Here is a 22,104-nt window from a genome sequence, read left to right on the forward strand (position 1 = left end):
AAATCTATTTTGAGGTTGTACATTGTTTTCCAGTGCATGTTTCAGGTGAATGCAAAATACATTTTACATTCTTGTCCTTTTCCTGTTTTCAGTGATGACATTGACTATGTCATTTTACCACTTAATGTATATGCCTGATCCTGAGTGAACATGAAAAGTTAGATTGTGCCAAAGTGATCACGACTATGGCAAATTCCATTTTGGAAAATGTGCTGTGCTTGTACTGCCGTAAGAGTTTGAACGTTGTGTCCTCTGAAATAATATCTTCCACACAGATAACCACTAGCCATATCAGAAGTGCATTCTAAAAGCATTTTAAAAATATCTTTCCAGATATAGCTGTTGGTGCTCCTTATGATGAAAATGCTGGCAAAGTTTATATATATCACGGGGCAAAGAATGGAATAAATACAAACCCAGCACAGGTAACGAACGAGGCATTCCTTACATTACTTTTAAAACAACTACTGTGCACATACAAATCAGAAACTAATATAGAATTTTCCAATCGCTCAGACCTAAGTAGATAATTTTTAACATGTGATGTACGTTTTCTATTTTTCTTTGATATTATCAGCATATCTTTCTAATAGTGAAATTGTTTTAACCAGCGGTTGAGTTATTAAGTGTATTAAAGAGTTGTTTCCATACAATCTTCTAATACACTTTAGTTTTTTGTTGAGCAGTCCAGCCTGCTCTTTCAGAGAGATATTGAAACCTTACCCCCAGTGGTATTGTGTATAAACAATATACTCCTTCCTCCTCAGTATAAATACTCTCTTTGTAGGTCAGACTCCTCTACAGTTACTGATTTATTGAACTCCTATGCAGTCAGGGGCTAGAAAAGTCTTAGGAAATAAACATATCTGACAGACAACATAAAATTGTACTAAACTCAGTGTTTTTGTAAATTGTTTTATTTGATTGTTTTGTACAGTGCACTTTTACTCCATGGGGTTGGGCCTGTGATTAAATGTGTATACAAACCTAAAATAACTTGGGTTTGTCACTTTAACTAGACATAACAAGTGTCCTTTGTTGATTACAGAATGTGTTCCTTGAGACCCAGCATGTTTGAAGATGTCTCCTTTGTACTTTGTTTATTCTTATTAAAATAATGATATTCTTAATAATTATGTTGAATTGATTATGCCGGAACAGTGTTATTGACTGGAAACAATCCGAAGTAGTATCCTGACTTCTGTCACATTGGCTCTTTCCGTTCACAAACCTGTGCACCAATTGATTAGGTAGCTCTCACTTGTACATTTAATTTGGCATCCTATTCTTTGACTAGTTTTAAATGACAAGGAAGGCAGTTGTGATATTGCTTTGCCAGCTGTAGATCCTTAGAGACTGTAGAGTTTTATTGTTTGCAAACTGATTTTCAAATCACTTCAGTAACTGAAAAAACCCAGGTATACAGCAACGCTGCATGGTAATCGCTGGCTATTTAGTATGCACTAAATTGATATACTTGTGTATAAAATATAACCTAAATCAAATATGGTGTTATGAATGTTACAGATTCCTTTCCACAGTTGAGCAGTGTATCTATGAAACTTTTTTAACGTGAACACGTTTTGAAGTGAACCATGAGGGCCTATGATTATCTAAATTTGTTAAAATAGACGATGCATGTGGTTTTAGGGGGTCTTCATTTTTGTGAGGAAAAGGGGTTATTATGTGATTTTATTTAATTAGTGCTTGTGTTAACTGATCTGGTTATAAACATTACAGATTTTTTAAAGTACATTTTGGAGGGTTTCCTATGTTGTGTCTCTGCCTGTTTTTTCGTTTAGTCTTGAACGGTTTCACTAAGTGCAAGGCATGGCAAGAGGTCCTCTTCGCAATATTATTATGCGGAACTAAGTACATCTAATTGAGTGCTGTTCAAGACTGTGCCATAAATAACTGCCCTATATAAAAATAAGCAATCTATAGTTGTATTTGCCTGGTTGGACTTCTCTGCTCTCCAGCAGCCAAGATTCATAAACACTGGGTATTCATCATCCACCATAGTGGCAAGAAAACCACCTTAACTCACCTGCATGTGCAACTTTCTGCATTAATTTAAACAGAACATTGTAGTATCTACATTGCCTTAACATAGGTTACCAAGACAATTATGGTGCACTATGTCCTGTGCAGCAAGCTGCCCAACTCTGTCTTTAAAACAAGATCTTCTAGTAAGATGTGGCTAATAGGAAGTTTTGTTTGGTTTGATTTTCATTTTTTTGTCAACTAGGAGTCAAGCATAACATCTTTCTTCATAATGTAGATTGTGATCATCTACACAATTGTTGTGTATGTTCAGTAAATGCACACACTAACAATTATAATCTGGCTATTTACAATCCTATTTGGTATTGATACAGAGCCTTTAGAAAGTTTGTTTTCCAGTGTGATCTGCACAATTGCTTGTTTTCTTCACAAAGCAGAACCATATTACTTGCAGATTTGTTTTCAACTGAAATGCAAGCTAAAAGTTTTAATTTCCCACAATCATTTACTAACTGAGATAAAAAGCATACCTTTCCAATAGTGAAAATGTTTTGACCGGGATTGAGAAGTGTATTAAAGAGTTGCTTCTATACAATTTCCTAAGACACTTTAGTTTTTCTTTCGTTGAGCTGTCTAGCCTGTTCTGTCACAGAGCGATTGAAACCGTACCCCAAGTGGTATTGTGCATAGGTCAGTCTCTTCTTTTTGCAGTCTGCTGCTCCTATCCCACTTACCTAGTGTACTCTTCACCCATTCTCAAGCACCTGCTGTTGGCTGTTCCTTTCTTTGGAGTTAGGCCATCATTCCCAACATTGGGTAAACAGCAGCAAATTAGTCAATGGCATGTCCTCTTAGTCAGCTCGGCTGGTACCTTTGTAAGTTCAGTAGAGTTCCCTTCTTCCACACTTCTTATGAGGTCTGCCCCAGGGCTCTGTTCCAATCCCAGGGTCTATGTTAAAGTGTCAGCTGATTGAGCTGTGCATATAAGGAGCTTTGGTTGCTGGTTGCTTGGACCTGGATTTAAAAGAATTAAAAGAGAGGATACCTGATCCTGAATAAGAATGCACATTTCCCAGATTGTTTTCAATGAGTAGTAGTCAATTTAAGCAGAAAGTGTAGATTCCTAGGAGATAAAAAAATATTGCTGTCTCCCTTGATTACCGTCAGGACCATGTCCCCCTATTAAATTTTTAATCACAACTGCTTTTCTTGGGTCATTGTTTAGCAATCACATTGTACATAACCTGTGATGTTTAGTAGTAGCTTTCATTGCAGCTAACCCTTGTAATATTGGTCCACATGGAAGACTAAGGACTTTGATAAAGTTGAGCATCTTGAAACAAGTTTTAGACTCTTAAAATATATATTTTTTTAGATTCTTAGCGGTGCAGATCACAAAGTTAGGTTCTTTGGGTATTCCGTCGCTGGAAATATGGATCTAGACCGAAATTCATATCCTGATGTTGCTGTTGGGTCTCTTTCAGACACTGTAACTATTTTCAGGTACGTCTAGATTTGTCTCTTTTACATTATGTTTTGTTTCCCAATTTACACTTGTTCATCTTTCAAGGACAATGTGGACTGCGGTTGTTGTGTCTAATTACATGGATATGTATGACTAATCGAACTTTCACATGAATTGATATTCAGGTGTACTTGTGTTTATTTACTTGAGTCACCAAAACCAAATGAAGACGGAAAAGTAGTGGTTTGCATTAATCATGCTGTTTTAATAAGCTTATTCCTTTATCTCTGTATTAGCTGTAGAAGGATGTAACCTTCCATTTAAACCTATCTTTTAATAAAATGCCTAAAAATATCTGCTTGAGCATGTACCACATTGTTGACGAACATTGAACTTTATATGGACCCATCAGTGTTCCGGACTGTATGCTAAAGTTCATAGAATAACTTCACATCTCCTATTTCATAAAAAATCAGGTTCACACACGAGTACATAGTCTACCATACTTTGCACTCTTTAGTGTTGTATCATCCCATTATGCATTTAGTTGCTCAAACTCCTTTCCAGGGTCAAAAGATTAGTTTGCCCTCAAAAAATTGGCAAATACCTAATCAAAGTACTTTTTACCAAGAAAATGAGCATTGGTTCTTGTTTGTACGATCACAGAAAAGCAATACAGCGGCAGTGGCTGTACCAACAGCATTATATATGGATAACTGGTGGTTAATTTGTAAAAAAGATTTAAGTGCCCAGCCTCCCCTCAGGAGGCAGCTAGCACCAGCCAATTTCTCCTGTTGGCACCGCCTAAAACAGAACCAACTACGAACCGTAAAGGCGGGGAGAGGTTCTGGTCTAGTGGCCCGTGCTGCCGACTTTGGAGTTGTGGAAATCAGGTTTGAGTCTTGGCGTAGGCTCAACATCCTTTGATTCTGGGCAAACCATTTAATCTCCCTGAGACTACCATAAACAATTGTGTCCTTAAATGGTGCTCATGAAAATCGCTGGTGTTGGTGATTAAGTACGTGTGCTGAGCACAGAAACCACCTGCTCAAATTAAGCACTGAGGATAACCCGGCCATGATGATCCTGTTTTCATTCATGTAGTTTGAAGGGATAACAAAAGAAAGTGCTTTTCACAATAACTACCCCGTTTGGTTTTAACATAAAATGTAAGACCTATTTTATGGACACTGTTGAGGCTGACATAGAGCGTGAACAAGATAAACGCTGAATCATATCATAGCTGACTGCATCATTTATTGAAAGCATTGTTCCACTTTCCTTTTACTGTCCAAGAAACCATTAAAGATGGCTTAAATGACAGAACAGAAATCCTAATTGTATTGGAATAATCCAGACTTACTCTAGCAGAAATAATTAACAGTATTTCTATTTAGATCCTAATTTCATTTTGTCTCTATAATATCAGAGGTGTAGAAATGTGGACTACTGAAGATGTAGGAAGATTCAAGCACCCTACAAAAGTGGTTACTGGCTGCACAGAGCATCACAATACCTGGTTTATACCACTTGAGAAAACTCACTCATGGCTACATTATTAGTTATTGTGATCTGCATTAAAGTAAAACTGTCACAGTAGTTGTCAATTGTGTGCCAAAGATTTACGATAATTCCACATGTGCAGTTTTGCTCTGCCACCTAGCAAAATTTGAATATCTAAATAGTGTCAAATATATTGAAATTACATATGTTTTAGTGCTGGACAAATGTCTAAAGCCCTAACCAGTTCACATTTAAAGGTTTGAGTATTGTGGCACTATTTTATCATTTCATGGGCCTTAATTCAGCAAAATATAAAGGAAGCTGTATTCTAAACTGTTTTGCTCCTTTTACAAGCATGTATTGTTCAAGAATATATTCAGCACGACTTCTAACTTGCCTGGAGAATATGCAGTAGGAAATGCAGATGTAGAAGTAACAAAGGTCTGGTCATTAATGCTTAATCAATTATTTAATTTATTTGTATATTCTTGTAGTGTAAATATTGCATGTATGCTTCCTAATTTCTTATTATCTTCTCCATAGAGCACGGCCTGTTATCAACATTAAAAAACGTATTCGAGTTACCCCAAGCAGGATTGATCTAAACAAGAAGTCCTGCACTGGAACTGAACCTAGTGGAATTTGGTAACTTCTTAAGATATCGCACATTATTTCTCTTGTAAAAGCTGTACGCAAAACGTAGTCTTGCCATCAAACTGTTCTGAGGACAGCATTTAAAAGTTATAGAACACAATTACTTCTTTAATCTTGGTGCGTAAATTATTTATTTCAATGAGGTGAAGACCATTTGAAGCAATCCATTTGTGTTCAATATCTATATGCATATTCTGCCGCGCTCGACTGCATGGACAACCATACTATAGTATACACTAGTCTTCTAAAAAATAAAGTACTGCCAGAATGCACAGCGTACAAAGTCCAGGAGGCAAAATGGGCCTGCATTATTATGCTCAAGGCATATTGGAGCAAATGTCAAGTTGACTTCTAACGCTGTCCATCCACTGTGTTCTGGTAAGAAAACTACAATGCTCCTCAGCTCATTTGCTGTAATAATGTTCCTTTAAGAGACTAAAATATGGTGAAATATCTTTAGGATACAAGGGAGCAACATTTGATTAGCCTTAACCCTCAACTTCATACAGAAGACTTTTACCTTCAGTTCTGGAAACTGAAAACCAAAGCGTTCAAACAGGTTTTCATTTAGGACCAGCCTTGTCCTGAGAGTAATCGAAGAATGCCTGATTAGACTGCCTTTTACTTTCAGAACTTTCTGTGTCTGACATTTCTTACAGTGTCCATGCTCTGAAATGGATTTGGTGACCTTTAGCTCTTTACAGAAATGGTAATTTATTAATAAATTAGCACACTAAAACGTATAAACAAAAAATAGCTCAATTTGCTATCTGCACAACTTACTATGATAAACAATAATCTGAGTGTCTGTTGATCCTGTTAGTGAGAGATAATTAGTCCTACTTAAAAATTCCTAATTCTCTGTAAGTGCTTTTCCTGGTAAAGCACGGAACGTCATGGTTCCTTTGATGCCTGGCATCATCCTGGTGTGATTTTGTGAGATCTTTAGAAACTGGTGTATTATTGTACAAGGTTAATCACCACTGTGAATTGATATTTAAATCTCTAAGATAAGTTGACTTTCTGAATGCTTTCAAAATGACTCTTAAATAAAAGATGTTCTCTGTTCATTATTTTACAGTATGAGTGTCGAAGCCTGTTTTGCATATACTGCTAATCCAAAGGACTTCAGCCCTACAATATGTAAGTGTTGTGTCCAGAGAGGTTGTGTTTAAATGACATGCAAATTATTTTGTGAGAACATAGAAAAAATGAGACCATTAGCTGCTAGGGGAAGTGGTTGTTTTACTTAACAATATGTGGATTTTGTTGGAGATTTTCAGGTGTTTTCCAAATAGCCATACCCACGAATGAAAATAATCTCTACTCTCACTTTCCCAAACTAGTGGACTACTAGAAGATGGCTTTAAAGTCTGCTATGTGTGCCTGCCTTGAATTTCACATGGAGGGAGTCATGAAATGTTGATGTGAAGATCCCTTGATGAACACTGTCTGTCTGTGTATCTGACTGTCTGTCTCCGGGGTAGCCAATGGATTTTGTTTTTACACTAGAAGAAATAGCTGGACGATCATAAGGATGTTGAGCAGCACAGAGGGCAGGTTTTATATACAATGGGAGTTCCCCTGCCACCACAATGTGATTGGGATTTGACATCATTTACATGTACTTTGGCCTTCGTAGCCTTTTGTGTATTGTGACCCTCAGCCAGCTTCCATGTAAATTATATACAGCATCAGAAATGCCCGGAGAATGTTTAGCATAATTTCAACTTAGCTTTTTCAACCACCTGAGTTATTCAGACACGATTTGGATACAGTCAATTGATGATTCTACTTGATGTACTAAGCAATACTAGAAAAATTCTGATAAGCAAACTATAACTTGGTTTAACAGAAGCATCTGCAAAATGAGTAGTGAAATAATCTGTGGTCAGTTCAGATAAAACCTTTTTTGTCAGCCCTCCTAAGCTCCATGGTGCTCTGTGAATGTGTCATCCAAAAATAAGTAATTTGAGTTTATAAACTATACATACACTCCCCAGACTCCACAACCAAATTGCAGTTGTCTACCAGTTCATACAGAATACCTCCCTTGATCATTTTCAAAATCCTGTTGTGTTAATCAGAGATATTAAGTTACCCTACCACTGCTTACGAAACCCATTTCAGTTGGTGACGTGGTGGCACCACAAGGAAGAAACATATTGCATTGGCATTCGAATGGGCCTTAGGGAGGAAGTCACACGACGATTCCAATATCCTTTCTTTGCAAAAGAGATCTTCCATTGTAGTGCATCAGCTATGTTGAATGTCCCCACTGCCACTTATACCTCACTGTGGTAAATAAATTAATTACCCCAACATAATTTCTATACATTAACAAGAAGCATATATCTAATGAGAGGCAGAGTCCGTGGCGTCCGTTTCAGAAGGGCTTTATTACATTCGCTGCAGCCAATGGAGAATCGGGTTCCATCACCACTAAGGTTCAGGAAGGATCGACATCTAACGTTTATTCACAGAGTACATCATTTATAGTACAAATGTACATTAACTTGCATGGAGAAGGTGGAGCAAGCGAAAGAGAGAGAGATAAGAACACATAGGCGTGAAAAAAAGGCGTACATGTAGGCGTTCCCTTGGTGAGTCACAAGTGTGTCATAGGTGGGTGGATACCTGGAAGGGGTCTGTATGGTCATGGAAGGGGTCTGAATGTCCAGCTGGAACCTTTACCCTACTTGAGTGCGTAACCTAGTCATGACGTGTAACAGACGTGTATCTGGGGGAGACAGGAGGGGGTTGACTTTTGTGCTAGTAGAGGAGTCTTGGATGTCAGAACGACCTGTACCTCGAGTACTATCTAGTATCTATAGTATCTTTAGTTTCGGAGAACATATTATCTAACTTAAAGGTCGCTCGGGCAAAGGCTATTCATCACTGAATGCTAGTATGGGCCTATATTTTCTCCATGCATAGCATGGGGGCTGGGGCTTTCTATGGATGCGAGCTCTGTAAATCACTTAAATTGAGACAGGAAGGCTAGGCCCTATCTTCTGCAGGCTGAATATGTTTATCCTTTTCATTAGGCAGGAATGCGTTTTTGTGGAGCAGAGCAGATAACTGTAGGCAAAATACAGTCTTGGCAGGCCAGACCGGGCACCTCTCGGCTGAGTAGGAAGTAAGGGAGAGGTCAGGAATGAATAACTAAACTGCATCTTTCAGAGCATTCAGGAGGCTGAATTCGGGTCCTAGCTCGACTAGGCCACAAAAACGGGTGCATCTTATAAAGACGTTGGCAACATAGGCTTAAAAGCAGAATTATCGTTTCTAACATGGAGGGCCTAGTAACTGACATGTTAACGTTGGACGCAAATGCATATGCGTCTTCATTTCGGCCATAGAGGGAAAATGCATGCATGTCATACATGTACATTGAACGTTGGGGTACACGATAGGGGACATACTTGGCCATATAAAATTCAATTTTCCTCATTCCCTCCTTGTCCCCTACGTTCCCTTCAAGTCACATCTATTTGCATAAGACCTTGTATATGGTCATACTGCATCATTAGCTCATCTTTTCTCTTCTGATACGTGGATGGGGAATACAGGCAGTGGCGCACAAGCCGCAAATCGCTGGGCCACATTGTAGACAGAGACAACAACTGAACAGAATAAGCAGCGCTATTCCTATGAATGACAGTACTTTCCATCCCCATGCTGCTATTACATTCCAGAGCCAACCGGACCAAGTCCATGTGCCTGGGTTCTGATGTATCTCGTGAGCTATCTTATGTAGTCTGGTTATTGCTGCATACACGGAAGGCGCGTTATTTGGAATAAACACGCAACAACTGGATCCGATGACTCTACAAGCTCCGCCCCTATCTGCCAGGATGACGTCAAGAACAAGGCGGTTCTGAAGAACGACAAGTCTCATAGCAGACTGCTCCTCCGTTAAGTTTGCTAAAGCAGATGCAGTCTCATTTATTACTGCTTCAAGGGTTCTTGTCAACCTACGTATTAATTTACTGTTTTGAACAGGACCTATGAAGAAAAAGAATCCTTTATTAAAATCTGTATATTGCTCCAAAGTTGTTTCAGTCTGATCGACAATTAGGGAATCTGTCTCTCTCTTAGTTCTAACGTGTACTAGTCGGGAATCTCGATGATAATGGGATGGTGCTAGAAAAACTGGTGGCAAAAGGAACGCTATATAACATGTTCCACCCCAGTCCAAAGGCAGACGAATATATGCTGTCTGACCACAAATGAAAAAGGAATGGCGGGAGGCTTTGAAAGCAGACTTTCCTTTATCATTAAACTCGACTAGTGTTGTACAATCACTGTGTCCTAAATGTACTGATCATTGTTTTCTAATACATAATTCACCTTTTACGGGTAGAACTGATATGAAGGGAGAACCTGTGTTATTCTCAGACTGGACATTTAAAATCATAAAGTTAAGGAAAGCATTTCCTTGTTCATATACCTCGTTTTCTATATCTGTTCCTTTCCTTTGGGGAAGACCCTCTGTGTCTGGGTAACATGCCTCATTCATTACTTTGTTCAAATCACCCCATACCCAATTGTTCGGGGGATCTGTAACTTTTTTGTCTAGTGAGGACATTAGAGCAAACCATGCTCCACATGAACCATTATGCGTAAACGGGAAAGGAAAGAGAGGCAAAACTCCTTTAGTTTTCTGGTACGGTGGGAATCGGCCACATACCCTGCAATTCGTTACATTGCTGGCCTGATGTGAATGGTGCAACATTCGAATGAAAGTATTATTGCGTAGTGCTAGTCGATATGATAGTTCATGAGGTGGCAGATCACTGAACACGTGCTCTGTGGTGTCATTGGAAAAAGAATGTGTATGCGAAGCAAGAGGTGGAAAGAAAACATGTAGCGTTAAACTGATACATATAACTGATATGCTTAGAAGAAACATAATAATCAGGTTTACTATACATCTACTGCGAAGGGACTTGCAGTATTTCACTCTCTTATCTCTCTGTCTAGTACTATTCTGATCTACAGTCTCATACATGTCAGGAACCTGTCTAACCGCTTCACCCGAGAGGGACTTAAACAATTAAACTGTCTGACTTACTAGACCGTAATTTTAATTTATACTCCTGTTGCGGAGTTTTTTCTAGCAAAGGGGGTTTTGAGTCACTGGTTTCGAGGCAGTCTTTTGGTTTAATTACAGTCTCTGTTTTCCCATGGAATTTCTTAACATGCTGGTCATGGATCCAGCCCTTCCTTCCCTCGACCTTCACTGCAGTCCTTGTTGTTAGAAGTACCAGCTTGGGCGTCTTCCAGCGGGGCTCGAGAGGGCTTGATCGGTCGAAATTTCGCACAAGGACTGTATCCCCAGGGACAACAGCGTGCTCTTTCACTTGGGTGTTGTCGGGGAAGGCGGCTGCAACCTGTGAACGACAAGATAGGAGTGCAGACATCAAGGAAGCCAGGTAATCTGTCAGCATATTACTGTCAACATCTGTTATTTTCTTGGGCATCGGCGTACCCCACATATTTGGTGGTCTACCAAAAATAACTTCATAAGGAGACAATCCTGTTCTGGAATGAGCTACCATACGCATATAAAAGAGGGCAACTGGCAAGGCTACCATCCAATCTACGCCTTTTTCTACACAGACTTTCGCTAACTTGGTCTTGAGGGTCTGATTGTGTCTCTCTACGAGTCCGGCTGCCTCGGGATGTCGTACACAATGGAACTTCCACTGGTACCCTAAGAGAAGCGATACTTGTTTCATTAACTCGGAGGAGAATGGCTGACCATTATCTGAATACACGACACGTGGCAATCCGTATTGTGGGAAATACTCTCGGACCAACTGCCTGGCAGTTGTTACAGCAGTGTAATCTGGGACTGGATATGCTTCTGTCCATCGGGATAGTGCACATACAATTACTAAGACGTACTTGTATCCTCGACATCTGTCCATCTGGATATAATCCATCTGGAGGACTTCAAAAGGGTGGTTAGGGGGATGGAATCCACCTTGTTCCACCGGAATGCCTTTACCTGGATTGAACTGGCAACAGATCATACAGGTGCGTACTTTCTGTTTCGCTGCTGCACGCAGGTGCTTGTTAAACCAAATGTTCTGTAAACTGTCTAGCATAGCCTTTTCTCCTAAGTGTGCTGGACTATGTGCGGTGTTTATGATTATTTGAACCATAGAATCTGGGAGAAACCATGTAGTTTTGCCTTTTGTCATCCAACCCTGGTCAGTCTGGACCCCTCCTTGTTCAGTCCATTTCTTTATTTCGTCTGGAGTGGCATGTGTCTGTATGTCGAGTACATCTTGTGAGGGATCCCTAACTGTCATGTTATTTGTCAGTGATGGTACTTCTGTCTTTGTCGTGTCCGTTGGAGTCTGGGCTGTCGATTTAGCTGTTCGGTCTGCCAGGTCGTTACCCTGGGAAATGGTGTCTGTAACTTTCGTATGTGCTTTACATTTCATGATGGCTATGGCTGTAGGCAAGTGTATTGCTTCTAACAGGGCTTGAATAAGGGGGCCATGCTGAATTCTGGTCCCGTGAGAGGTCAAGAAGCCTCTTTCCTGCCACAGCACACCGAAGTCGTGAACGACTCCGAAAGCGTACTGTGAATCTGTATAAACATTTACTTTCAGGTTCTTGGCTCGTTTGCAGGCTTGTGTCAGAGTGATGAGCTCTGCTGCTTGTGCTGACAGTGTGTCTATTCTGTGTGTCTCAATGACTTCCGTATCAGTGGTCACGGCATACGCGGCCACTAACTCTCCTGTGCTTGTTCTCATGCATGAACCATCAACATAAAGTGTCAGGTCAGGGTCGGGCAGTGCAATGTCTGTCAGATCTTGTCTTGGTTTCGTCACTGTATCGATTACTTCCACACAGTCATGTGGTGTTGTCTCTACTGTACTCGAAGGCAAAAGTGTAGCCGGGTTTAGTATATTACATCGTCTGATCTCCATGTGTGGCTGAAATAATGTCAGTTCATATCCTGTCAGTCTTGCTATAGTCAGGTGTTGTGTCTGTGTTCGGTTCAAGAGAACTTCGACTGCATGTGGAACCTGTACTGTCAGGGGATGGCCTAACACAATAGAGTCACTTTGTCTGATAGCTAGTGCTGTTGCTGCAACGGATTTCAGGCACGCAGGCAGAGCCTGGGCTACTGGATCGAGTGTACTAGAAAAATAAGCACACGGCTTGTGTTTTCCTGCTTGATCTTGTGTAAGGACAGATAATGCTGTTCCATCTCGCTCGGTGACAAAAAGCGTGAAAGGCTTGCTGTAACAAGGAGTCGCTAAAACTGGTGCTTGACATAAGGCTTTTTTCAGTTCCTCAAATGCAAGTGTATGTTCTTGTGTCCAAGGGAGGACAGTCGAAGAGGCTGCCTCCTGTGTTGTCAACTGTATGAGTGGTTTGGCTAGATATGCATACTGGGGAATCCATTGTCTGCAGTAAGAAGTGAGGCCAATAAAGGCCCGTACTTCCTTTTGTGTCTTGGGCTGGGAAAGATTGACAATTAACTGGATACGGTCTTGTGTCAGCTGTCTACCCCTCTTGGACAGCAAGTGACCTAGGTAGACCACTTGCTGGGCACAGAATTGTAACTTCGAAGGGGACACCTTGTGTCCCTTGTCTGCCAGAAAGTGTAAGACTGTCAGTGATGCATGTTCAGTCAAGTTCTGTATGAGCCGTTATCAGAATGTCATCGACATACTGGAGCAGTGCGGTATTGTCAGGCATGTGAATACTGTCTAGTTGTCTTTTTAACGCTTGGCTGTAAATACTAGGACTTTCGGTGAACCCTTGAGGAGCCCTCGTAAATTTAAAGCTTCGTCCATTTAAACAGAATCCGAAAAGGTACTGGCTATCTGGATGTATCGGGACACTGAAGAAGGTGTTCCTGAGGTCTATTACAGTGAAGAACGTCGCTTCGGAATCAATCGCAGTTAGTAGGGAAGAAATGTCTGGGACCACTGGGTATTGCGGAATTATACACTTGTTTAATTCCCGAAGATCAATCACTAGTCTGTAGACTGGTGGTGCATTAGGGTCTGTTCGTTTGAGAATGGGGATGACAGGAGAATTACATATGTTCGAGTCTGTTTCTACTACCACTCCTTGTGCAATGAGCTCGTCAATAATTTTCAGTAATGCTACTATGGCATCTGGTGGCAACTTGTATTGTCTGATTCGTGGCAGTATTACTCCTGATTTTAGCGTGACGCGATATGGTGTAATGTGCATGCAACCTACATCAGTCGGACCTTGTGCCCACAAATGCGGTGGTACATTCTGGAGTCTGGGATCAAAATCTCTCATCACATAATGTCCTTTAAAATCACGTAAAAACAATCTCACTCCTTCCGGAGAACAACAAATAACAGCTCCTAGTTCTTTCAATGTCTTAATACCAAGCAAATTTTCTGGGCATGACTTAGTCAGCAACAAGTCTGTAGTACGGGACAATGGACCAACTCCTATGGGAACTGTTTTTGACACTTTGTTAACAATAGGCTTTCCTGAAAAACCCAGGGACACATTCTGTGAGCCTGAGAGGGGTGCCCCTGGAACCTCGTCATGACTGATGGTAGTTCTGCTTGCCCCTGTGTCAATAAAAAACTTTCTGTCTTTTCCCAATACACAACTATGTACATAAGGACCTTCTTGATCTACAGGAATCTCGATAAGAGGCAAGCCAACCTCCCTCTCTAGGCTGTTTCATGAGTTCTGCTGAAATTCTGGATAATCTGACTGTGCGTACTGGTACATCTGTTGTGTGACCTGTTGAGTGGCAGCTATCGGTTGTGGTAGGGCTACTGTCTGTTGCTTGTTCTGTGGGGTGCTGTTCTGTCTAGGAGGATGCGGTCTTTCTTTTGTCTTGCCTGTAGCTATATTGTGTTTCAGGACTGCGCATTCATTAACATAGTGACCTGGCTGTTTGCAATAGTTGCAATTTCCTTTAACTGGGGGAGTGCTTTGAGTGCCTTTCCTATTTCCATTAGCTGGTACTGATTGTGCAACTAGCATTTTCATTTTCGTATCTTTCAAACGTTTCTTTTCATGTTCCTGTTCTTCTCTAATTCTGTTCTGGTGGTACTGTAACATTTGTAACATTTGGGAAGGACTATTTGCTTGCCAAGTACTCTCAACCTTCAGTACTCTATTCTTGATCTGGGGTGAAGAATTCTCTACCAGTTTGCTCACAAAAAGATGTGGATATGATTCACTACTGGGCTTAAGGCCACTATTATTAGAAAAACATTTCTCGAATCTGGAATAAAAATCACTAGTGTCTTCATCTGGTTTCTGTTTACAGGCTGAAATAGCATCCCAATCTTCCTTTTTAGTAATCAATAATCTCGGCAGGACCTGTATCAAGAGTTCAGGTAATGCTTTAGCTTGGTCCCCCAGACCTGTGCCAGGGAGCCGTCCTTTGTCCTCTGTTTCCAATAATGCCCAATCTATCTTTTTCTCTCCTAATTCCCAATCTTTTTCTTTAAGCTTTTCATAAATGCCTGCAGGTAACAGTACTTTCAATAACTTAATAATATCAGCGTACGTGTAATCCCCTATGCGGAGAATGTCTTTTAATTCACGATGGATTCCCCCTGGATCTTTATCATGACAGGGAAGCATCTTTTTCATTTCTAATATTTCCATTTTCGTCAAGGGTGTGTAAACATATACACGTTGGAGTGTACCGTCATTATCTTTAACGGGATGCACTTCTCGAAGGGGGATCTGTCTGTCAAAAGGAAAACCATGTCTGTCGTGGTGTGGGACAGGAATCATGCTCGTGGACAGAAAAGTTACATACTTATGTTGTTGGTCCAGAATAACATTAATTAATTCAGTACCAGTACTTGTCCATCTATCTAAAAGTACGTCGTCTAGTAATTTGTACAAGGGACCGGGATCAGCATATTGGCTTTCATACAACGTGATCAGATGTTGAACCATGTAAATACCAGCTAAACGCTGTTCATTTGGAGAAAGACTCAAAAAGGTCTGAGCCACTATGTCACCATTATATATATTAGAGTTAGACACCCATTGAACCGCTGACCGGGCCAATTCTTGTTCATGTGGGGTGTGGGGTCTGTCACACTCTACTCTTTTTCTCAGTGCGTTCTCAGTAGCTTGGAACAGATTTTCGAGAGAAAATCGTTCTTTTATAAGGGGTCCCTTTTTGCGGTAATCAAGACATATGGGCCTGTCGAATGGTCGTGCTCTACCTACATAAGCAATTCTATCGGGGTTCTCGGTGTCATCCTCTTCCGAGGTTGAATCCTCTTTCTCTTCAGACTCTTTCTGGTGTATTTTTAAAATCTCTTTTCGTATTTTCCTATACATGCATTCTGTCTTTCCCACTGTATCATGTTTACCAGCAGATATGTTGTCACTCCAATCAATCATACTTCTAGTTACTCCTTTTCCTGGCTGGTCTTGTTCCCTGATCAGACAATTAATAAAAAAAAGTAGAATCATGTTTTTAACCTCTACCTTTCTGTGTTTCATGGCATTTTCTATACTCTCTGGTCCTTCCCCTGTTCGAATGAAACGGTATATACTGTCTAAGTGTTCCTTCATGTCTGGTAATGGAGATAGATATTCTGTAGCTCGTCTTAGTCGGAGTGAGTTCACTAACAGGGCACCCGCACCTGGTACTGGATCGTATATACATTGCGATATGGGTACGGCAGTAGTCCTATAGGGAGACGACATTGTCGGGGGTGACCGTAGTCCTACGTCCTGCAATGACCTTGTTGGTGGCGGTGTTCGGGGTGCCGCAGCCCCTCCCACTGCCCCTTGTCCTGAGTCATCTCTCACTGTCGTTACAGTCAGTGGAGGTAGCGTTTGTATAGGCTGAGTCGGTGTAGGCTCAGTCTGTGATGCGGGTGGAGGGAGGAAAAAAGGATTATTCGGATTATTGACGGGACGAGGAGGTGGGGATGCTGCATTTACATAGTCCGGAGCAGGCTCCGCTAGATAGGAAGAAATAAAAGCTTCAGCTTCTGTCTGTCTATGCATACGTACTTTGGTCGGGATCAGAGGTGGCGGTAAATGACTAGGTCCTTCCGCGAGGACAGGGTACATGCCCATGTTGAGGGCATTTTTCCCTCGGTCTACTTGTTCTCTCTGGACCCGCTCCCCCTCTTCTTTTAGTTCTTTTTCGCTGGCTTTTTCCCCAGCTTGTCTGGCTCTATCTGCTTTATTCATTTCTTTTTCGGTTCTCCTATGCGCTTCTTTACGCCATAATTCAATGGCATCTTTCTGTGACTGTCTCGATTTCTTTTTCCATAGCGCTTCCTCTATTCTCATAATGCATTCAGGATCCCATGTTCCTGAGGCAGGCCATCTATACTTCTCATCCAGATCTTTAGTGTAATCCACCCACAAATCCAGAAACAGTATGGCATCTAGCCCATGTTTCTGATACATAAAATGACCAGGAGTATCTCTAGGTGGGACGGGAACTGATTCCTCGAGTATCCCTTTTCTTGTCCCTATCTGACGTAATTTTGAAAACAATGGCATGTTGGAACTACCATTAACAAAAACACAATGTACAAAAAAACAGACTGAGAACAACCATTCATACCACAACACTAGACCATTGAGAACAGATACATCCTAACTAGTACATAAGAATAACTCGATCCTGGCAACTATTTACTTTATGCACTGCGAAGCAGCACAGTCATACCGGTCTCATAAAGAGACACGTCTTTACCGCGCCCCCAAAGGTGACACGTCTTTACCGGATCTGCGTACCCAGACCCGTCTTTACCGGACTCAAATAAATGAATCCGTCTTTATGCGTTCCCAATAATGGTACTCACCGGGAAGCAGAACTTGAACTGGAAGGCCTCGGACACTTGATACTGATACTGCGGTTGCTGCTGTTGCTGCGCATGCGCCTTGGAACAGGTGGGCCTCGGGATACCTCGGACCTTGCTCTCTCGTCTTGGGCTCTGGTTGGGATGGTCCGCAATCCTCACCGCCTCGCGTGGATGCCTGGTCGCAGTCTCCGTCACCTCCGTGGGCCTGAGGGAGTAGGCAGGAAATCCCGCGTCGTGTACACTTGAGATCCGTCACGGCTGTAGAAGGGTGGGGGGCTCGACCTACATCGCCGGCGAGTAGGGAAGGGGACTAGTCGCTGTTCGGGCGCCAGATTAATGTGGTAAATAAATTAATTACCCCAACATAATTTCTATACATTAACAAGAAGCATATATCTAATGAGAGGCAGAGTCCGTGGCGTCCGTTTCAGAAGGGCTTTATTACATTCGCTGCAGCCAATGGAGAATCTGGTTCCATCACCACTAAGGTTCAGGAAGGATCGACATCTAATGTTTATTCACAGAGTACATCATTTATAGTACAAATGTACATTAACTTGCATGGAGAACGTGGAGCAAGCGAAAGAGAGAGAGATAAGAACACATAGGCGTGAAAAAAAGGCGTACATGTAGGCGTTCCCTTGGTGAGTCACAAGTGTGTCATAGGTGGGTGGATACCTGGAAGGGGTCTGTATGGTCATGGAAGGGGTCTGAATGTCCAGCTGGAACCTTTACCCTACTTGAGTGCGTAACCTAGTCATGACGTGTAACAGACGTGTAGCTGGGGGAGACAGGAGGGGGTTGACTTTTGTGCTAGTAGAGGAGTCTTGGATGTCAGAACGACCTGTACCTCGAGTACTATCTAGTATCTTTAGTTTCGGAGAACATATTATCTAACTTAAAGGTCGCTCGGGCAAAGGCTATTCATCACTGAATGCTAGTATGGGCCTATATTTTCTCCATGCATAGCATGGGGGCTGGGGCTTTCTATGGATGCGAGCTCTGTAAATCACTTAAATGGAGACAGGAAGGCTAGGCCCTATCTTCTGCAGGCTGAATATGTTTATCCTTTTCATTAGGCAGGAATGCTTTTCTATGGAGCAGAGCAGATAACTGTAGGCAAAATACAGTCTTGGCAGGCCAGACCGGGCACCTCTCGGCTGAGTAGGAAGTAAGGGAGAGGTCAGGAATGAATAACTAAACTGCATCTTTCAGAGCATTCAGGAGGCTGAATTCGGGTCCTAGCTCGACTAGGCCACAAAAACGGGTGCATCTTATAAAGACGTTGGCAACATAGGCTTAAAAGCAGAATTATCGTTTCTAACATGGAGGGCCTAGTAACTGACATGTTAACGTTGGACGCAAATGCATATGCGTCTTCATTTCGGCCATAGAGGGAAAATGCATGCATGTCATACATGTACATTGAACGTTGGGGTACACGATAGGGGACATACTTGGCCATATAAAATTAAATTCAATTTTCCTCATCACTGTGGCACCCCCCCCCCCCCCCCCCCCCCCATCATTGGACCTAGTGCCTCCCCTGGCCTTGGCCCTGTGTTTATCAAACTGCTCACATGTTCTGCTACTGCTACAGTGTCTATTCCTTACCTCCCCAATACCCACCCAATCCTTGTAATAGACCCGTTTATTTCCCCCCTCACAGTGCTCAGTTTATGTAGTCCATCTCAGTACCTCCACCTACCACCCCTACCTCCCCCTACCTTGTTTAGAGAGTGCTTGGCCTCCTGCCTCTCAGACATGCTCTTCTGTCCATTGATGCTGCTGTACCTCTGGCAAAACACAGCATTAGTTGTTCCTCCTCTGTCAATTTCCTTGTAGCCTAATGCGCTTGTCTCTGCTGATGCTTTGATATTAATGTGCACTTTCTCCTCCTCTAGCTTCTTTTTCAGGCTTCAAGGTTTCTTCTGAGCTCACAGAAACAAGCATTGATGCTCATAAAAAACACATTTATGCAGCAGCAGAATAACTACTGGTATTAAGGCACATAATGACCACCACTCACACAGGAGCACACAGTGCCCAATGCACACATGAAGATACATAGCAACGACTACACAGACAACATGGATGCAGGCACATATACAGCCAGAGAGCACACACTTATTCAGCTGAATTATTGAATGCGAAAGTTGATGGAGATTGATTTATGAATAGATGGATCAGGTGAATGGAAGGGATTTGTGAATAAATGGATTTAGTGGATGGAATTAATGGATAGATGAATGTGAATGGGATGAATTCGTTTACAGATGCGAGTGGGAAGAATTTTGTTTCACAATTGAGTTTGAATTTGATCACGTTGGTATTTATTTTGACCTTAGTTCATGCTCCTCCCACTTTAATTTGCTTCTTTGTTTTTTTGCCACTTCTTTCAATATGCCCTTGTTTCATGGGCTTCAGGGAAATATTTAATTCTCTGCAAGCAGGTTTAGTCTAAGACCTTATGGTTTGTATCGATTGCAACAGCTGGGATTACTAGGTACCACAAGGTGCTTACAACTGGCCTGTATCCACAAGTGTCTGTTATTGAAACTGGCTCATGACGTCTACTATCACAAACTGTAGTCTTGGTGTTGATTTTATTCTAGAAATAGTTGTTGCAGTGCTTTTACAAGACACCTGCTTCCCAGAACAACGGGTGGCCCAGACTTCTAATAGTGATCTACTGCTCCCTGTAAAATGCCAGCCAATCACACTAGCACATTCTGGTCAAAGTACTAACATATGGTGGCAATACCTCACGTTCTATGCCTAAACTCTCCATGACTCCATGGTTATTCTTTATTTGTAAGTGCCCCTAGTGCAGCTGCATGAAATTCACTGAGGCTAACTAGCTGTATATGATAGCATTAATTGAAACCCGGCTAAATGATTCATCTGTTGCTACCATAACATTGACCATAACGGCTAACCTCGTCATCGTAATGCTACACCAGCCTGGGGTAGAGGAGGAGTGGCTGTGGTCATCACCAGATCTTCTCAGTTCATTCACATTGACTCCTCAATGATTTTTATGTCACTTGAAGTCTTTACCGTTGGCATTGCACCCTACGGTAAGCATTAGCCTTATAGAGATATATTACCCTCCAAACCATCTGAACACCTTTGAACAGTGCCTGCTTGATTTACTACTCCCTCTGGCATCTCTATGGGAGTATTAGCAACGTGTTTGAAGATTGCAGCCTCTGGTACAGTGACCCAACAGTTAAAGTGGTTAATAGACAGCGGGCTGCCACTCAAGAACTACATTTCTGTGCAGTCTTAATCAACAAATGAGGTACTATTCTGTGTGTCCTCATGCCTTGCAATGAAATACAACACAAACTGATTATCAATTGTTGTACAGGGCTGTGTAGGAATGGTGGAAAAATGATTGCTTGGTGTTGTGATGTATCTGTGATGCCTAGGCTGACTGTGCGTGCTGTAGAATGGTGACTGAAGAGCAGTGCGAAGGTGAAGATATGTTTAATGTCTGGCTTGGTGTGTTGGGTGAAGCCTGGCAGTTAATTAAAGGAGGCGGCTGATGGAAATGTCATTATTGGACTGTGTCTGTAACTGAGGGCCTAACGGCAAATAATGAACATACACCGGAGAGGCTCCAGACTCTTGTATGAAGACCCTGTAATCCAACTACAACAGTGCCACAGGCATTAAAGCACATTTGTCTGTGGCACTCTGCCTTGCTCAACAAAAGAATCCATTTAATGTTCTTGGGCTTATATTTGTTTTTATTCCAATGCCTCTTTCTAATATTTCAATGGTTCATTGTAGTTAAACAGCATTAAACAGTCTAATTAAAAAGTAGCATGCTTTGAATGTATTTAACAACATTGTTATAAAGAAACTTCTCAAAAGGTATATTTAAATATACATGCTTTAACTTATTACAAATGTAAAATAAATAATGACAAATGTATTACATGTGTTTGTAAGTGTGAAGGTGAGGATTTGAGTATGGTTGAGTTAGGGTTATGTTTCTGGAGCAAGGAATGAGGTTACATTGGGATTCAGGGTTGATTCGGTTTAGGAATCTTGGAGAAGAGGACTTCAGGTCCTAAACCGAATCAACCAATGATCTTTGGGGCAAGGTTAGGGCTGGATGATGGGTGACATTTTATTGAAGGGACAAAGGTGTCAAGTTCAACTTTTACCACTAAATATTTGTAGTTTAATTAAGATTAACCAATGTTTTGGCACAACATTGTAATTGCTATATTTTTGATTTCTACATTCTTTACGGGATTTCTTTGTACATGTAATCTTTTAAATGGACTTAACATGTATGCCAAAGTACTGAAGCAGATGTCACCCCCTGAATTATTTTCCTGTGTTTAAAATGTGTTGCTCAGTGAGCTGTGCATGACTTCTACACCCATTTGTAATTTATTCTTCAACTGTCTCTAGTAACCGATTAATTCCAGTTTACAGCTATACATACTCCAAAAAAGGCACATTCCAGTAGTGTAAATGTAAAGTATACACTAACACTGTTAAACTTCGTTTGACACCAATTGCTGTTTTCAAGTTGCAATTAATGAAACAAATACTTTTTGTGTAGCGTTTCATACCACCTATCTTTTATTTCTAAGAGCTATACACCACACTCCACTTGTTTTCCTA

At 41.4% G+C, this 22,104-nt stretch overlaps 1 protein-coding gene across 3 annotated transcripts in view; it reads left to right on the plus strand.

Moving 5' to 3' along the window:
• Positions 1 to 22,104, plus strand: part of ITGA6 (integrin subunit alpha 6) — a 253,051-nt gene that overhangs the window by 158,840 nt on the left and 72,107 nt on the right. For all 3 annotated transcript variants that reach the window (XM_086956131.1, XM_086956134.1, XM_086956133.1), the window contains exons 8-11: positions 334 to 425; positions 3,380 to 3,507; positions 5,516 to 5,617; positions 6,708 to 6,769. In XM_086956131.1, the coding sequence (XP_086812257.1) occupies positions 334 to 425; positions 3,380 to 3,507; positions 5,516 to 5,617; positions 6,708 to 6,769 (384 nt within the window). The remainder of the gene's footprint in view (positions 1 to 333; positions 426 to 3,379; positions 3,508 to 5,515; positions 5,618 to 6,707; positions 6,770 to 22,104) is intronic.

This window comes from Lissotriton vulgaris, chromosome 2_1 (genome assembly GCF_964263255.1).
Source record: "Lissotriton vulgaris chromosome 2_1, aLisVul1.2, whole genome shotgun sequence".
Classification (NCBI taxonomy): Eukaryota; Metazoa; Chordata; class Amphibia; order Caudata; family Salamandridae; genus Lissotriton; species Lissotriton vulgaris.